This window comes from Anomaloglossus baeobatrachus, chromosome 6 (assembly GCF_048569485.1).
Source record: "Anomaloglossus baeobatrachus isolate aAnoBae1 chromosome 6, aAnoBae1.hap1, whole genome shotgun sequence".
NCBI classification, from domain to species: Eukaryota; Metazoa; Chordata; class Amphibia; order Anura; family Aromobatidae; genus Anomaloglossus; species Anomaloglossus baeobatrachus.
The window spans coordinates 503,181,994-503,185,743 of record NC_134358.1 but is presented as its reverse complement, the minus strand read 5'-3'; the positions used below and the strand labels follow the sequence as shown (position 1 = coordinate 503,185,743).

The 3,750-nt window shown below is 33.3% G+C and overlaps 1 protein-coding gene across 1 annotated transcript in view; it reads left to right on the top strand.

Annotated features, from left to right (window-relative positions):
- SHH (sonic hedgehog signaling molecule) overlaps nt 1-1,626 on the top strand; it is a 15,121-nt gene extending 13,495 nt beyond the window's left edge. The window contains exon 3 of the mRNA XM_075316745.1: nt 1-1,626. This exon is cut by the window's left edge and continues 338 nt beyond it. Within this exon, the coding sequence (XP_075172860.1) occupies nt 1-357 (357 nt within the window). The 3' untranslated portion in view covers nt 358-1,626.
- The last annotated feature ends 2,124 nt before the right edge of the window (nt 1,627-3,750 follow it).

The following is a 3,750-nucleotide window of genomic DNA, read 5'->3' as shown; positions in this document are numbered from 1 at the left end:
ATCGCTAACCAAACCTCCATGAGTCTGAGGGAGGTGACAGTGGAGAGAGTCCACCTTGAAGAAGACATTGGAGCCTTTGCCCCGGTGACCTCTCATGGCACAGTGGTCATTAATGGGCTATTGGCATCTTGTTATGCTGTCATTGAAGACCACAGCTGGGCACACATGGCATTTGCCCCTCTAAGAATTGCCTTCAAACTTTTCTCCTTCCTTTACCCCCAAGACTATAAACCATCCCTCAGCCACCTTCATGTTGAAGGTGTCCACTGGTACTCCCAGCTCCTGTACCAGATAGGAACTTGGCTCTTGGATAATGACTCTCTTCACCCTCTGGGAATGTCAGCCAGGTCCAGCTGAAAGCTCATCACATTGACCAAGACATTCATTTTTAATGTAGGACACTTCAAAGTAGACACTAAGGATCAAAACTTCCCCCAAACTTTCCATCCTTGCTATTATTTTTGTATTATTTTGTTGCATCATGTTCTACTTTTCTTTTTTATGTCTTCTTTATTTTTTTTTCTACTGAATATTTTATTTATTTGTTCTTGTAATAGAGGTTTAATATGAACTGGACATTCAAGAAGCCTTAACTAGTTTCTTTGATAATTTATTGTCATGTGGACATTTAATGAACTCACTGAAGCTCTCTATGTTGAGTTCAGATTGACACAGCAGATTCTATTTTTCTACATGTCAAGTCAGTCCTAACTTTTTTGGTACTATCCACTCACCCATCACCCTCGTCCTCGTCTACCTTCTCCTGACAGGCCTCCATTCTAGGTGTTTCCAAAGGCCTGGCGGTCACTAAAGTGTTAAATAATTGTAAGACTTGTCTCAAACAGGGGGCTAGTAAATTATATTTTTCTACACAGAAATGTAAATTAGATTTTGTTTTTTTGTTTTTTTTTTATTTTTATGTTTTCAGAGATCAATACTGACTGAATTGCATTTCGTTATTTGAAATAGTGTACAATACGAGAATATATTATTTTAATTTAAATAGTTTCACATCGTAACGTTATGGCTTATTATTATCTATGTTTGTTTATTTGTTATGATTTTGTTTGTTTATTGTTTTCATTTTTTGTATCAACTTGCATCCGCTCACATTCATAGAACTTACAAGACTGTTACACAAAGTTCCAATGTTGGCTCATTTTATGTTTTTTTTTTTTATTTTTTGGTTTTTTTTTTGTTTTTTTTTCCTTCTAAACAGTAGGAATCTTGTCATTTTAACCTCAAAGAGTTTATTAGAAAGTAATAATATTTTTGAAGACGATACAAAGTGCACACAAATTAGGACCTCCAGTGGATGAAGACTGTTGATGATTTGCATTAATAAATTGAATAACCGCTGTAAATTTACTAAAATGTATTTTTTGGAATACTTTGTAACGGCTTTAATAGTTTTATAGAAATAAAGTGTGCTATGCACATCTTGCTTGGTATTTTCTACTGACATGTCCACATGCTATTCATTTACTACATAGGATAAGGTCTTTGCTATACATTGCATATAAGGCTTATTTTTTTTATTAATTTAGGTTTATTTTTTTACTTTATTGCTCATCCTTTTATTAGCTACAACAGAATCAATTCAGACACTTTAAACTGCAAATTATTGATTTAGATTGATCATTAATATTAGCCTGTAGTGATGATAGTAAGTCCAATTAAACCATATGACAAGGGTATCATTTATTTCTTTACCCTTCATTAATCTTCATAGTGGTATACTGATTTATTACTGAATTTTATATATATGTATAATATTACTGAATTATTTATATTATGTGTGTATATATATATATATATATATATATATAAAAAACATATTATAATATATTATATATAATATTTATATATGTATATATTTATATATATAAAATTATATACTTATATATATATATATTTAAATATAATGTATATTATTCATTTGTGAAAAATTTCTAATAGACATATCTTCAAGGAAACAGATAATAAAAATAATAAATAACAAAACAATAATAAATTATATTATTATCAATAATAATAATATAACCGTTTATACACTTACTCTATGGGTCATGAAAAACCCAATCAAATATATGCTACATATTGATACATATAATATGGATGTCAGGATATGTGAGGTGTGATATTTTAATAGAGGAAGTGAGATGAGGGAGGTCCCGGAGTTGTTATGGCACTACAGATCCCAGCATACTTGTTGGTGTAAAATTCCCTCCTTCACCCACAAGTCTCCATCTTTTGGGGGGACATTTTTTTTTATTAACAACAAATGCATGTGCTTGGGGCTAAATATAATTTTTGGAATTCGGTTTTATTACAAATTTTGCACTGTTGGGTTTTTCTAGTATCTTTGTTTCCCTGCTAATTCAACTTCAATATGGTTTGTGGTCATAAGTCACCGGAGATGCTCAGAAAAAGGCAGATAAAAGAGTTGTAAACTACATATCAGATTGTCATAATGAGCTCACTGATGGATTCTCAGTTGACTCATTCTGCAGTCAGCAATAGAAAGTGCCACACATAGGCTTTCATGATTGTCATTAGCTGACTGATGGATTCTCAGTGGACTAATTCTGCAGTTATCAATAGACAGTGCAACACAGAGGCTTTAAGATTGTCATTAGCTCACTGATGGAGTCTCAGTTGACTCATTCTGCAATCAGCAATAGACAGTGCAACACAGAGGCTCTAGAAGGCAAACGGTGCAATATTTTTAATGAAACCCAAATGCAAAAATGGTATTTTTCATTCTTTAAGCCTTATTTACAAGCATTTCATTTTTTTTTTATTTTTTATTTTTTTTTTTAAGTCACCAAAGGTGAACAATTTCTTTCAGTATCCAAATGGACTGAATTCTTCTTAAGGAAACTCTTTGAATCTTTATAACCTAAAAAGACGTTTTGGGGGGGGTATTTTAGATGTCAGGGTCAATAGATCTAGACATAGTACTGCTCATGTGTGCAAATGTCATGATGGATGCAGAGAAACTGAAGTGCACTTAGTAAAATAATGTGTTAGTAATAATGATAATATCTATCGTTCTATATTTTTTTTATCACCCCCTTTTTCTAAACTTGCAACGAGATCTCGCACTTGATTGAACTTTATCGCCCATTGTCTTCTGCAATATTGTGTCCCAGGTTACAAGCATAAATGCATATAATCATGTCACAATGTTATGTAGAACAGATTGTACAATATGAAGACCTAAAAAGGCCCTGTCACACACAGAGATAAATCTATAAATCTGTGGCAGATCTGTGGCAGATCTGTGGCAGATCTGTGGCAGATCTGTGGCAGATCTGTGGCAGATCTGTGGCAGAAGTGAAATTGTGGACAATCAGTGCCAGGTTTGTGGCGGTGTACAAATGGAACAATATGTCCATGATTTCACTGCAACCACAGATCTGCCAAAGACTTATCTCTGTGTGTGACGGGGCCTTAACAACCACATTGGGGAAGAAATTGCATGAAATTTGTGATTATTGTAGAAATAATTACTATTGTATAAGTATTGCACCAATGTGATTATACCAGGTGATTGATGGAGGCCTGGCCGTATTGATACATTTCTTGTGAAACATGGATGTCTCATGAAGTTGAATATACACTGTATTGTATTTCTGTGAACTTCTCCACATCAGTTGCTATTTTAGATGTTGTTCTCCAAAAATCCGTACAACAGGGAGATTTTTTTTTTAATCCATGTTAAATCACCGAGAATCTTACTGTTAT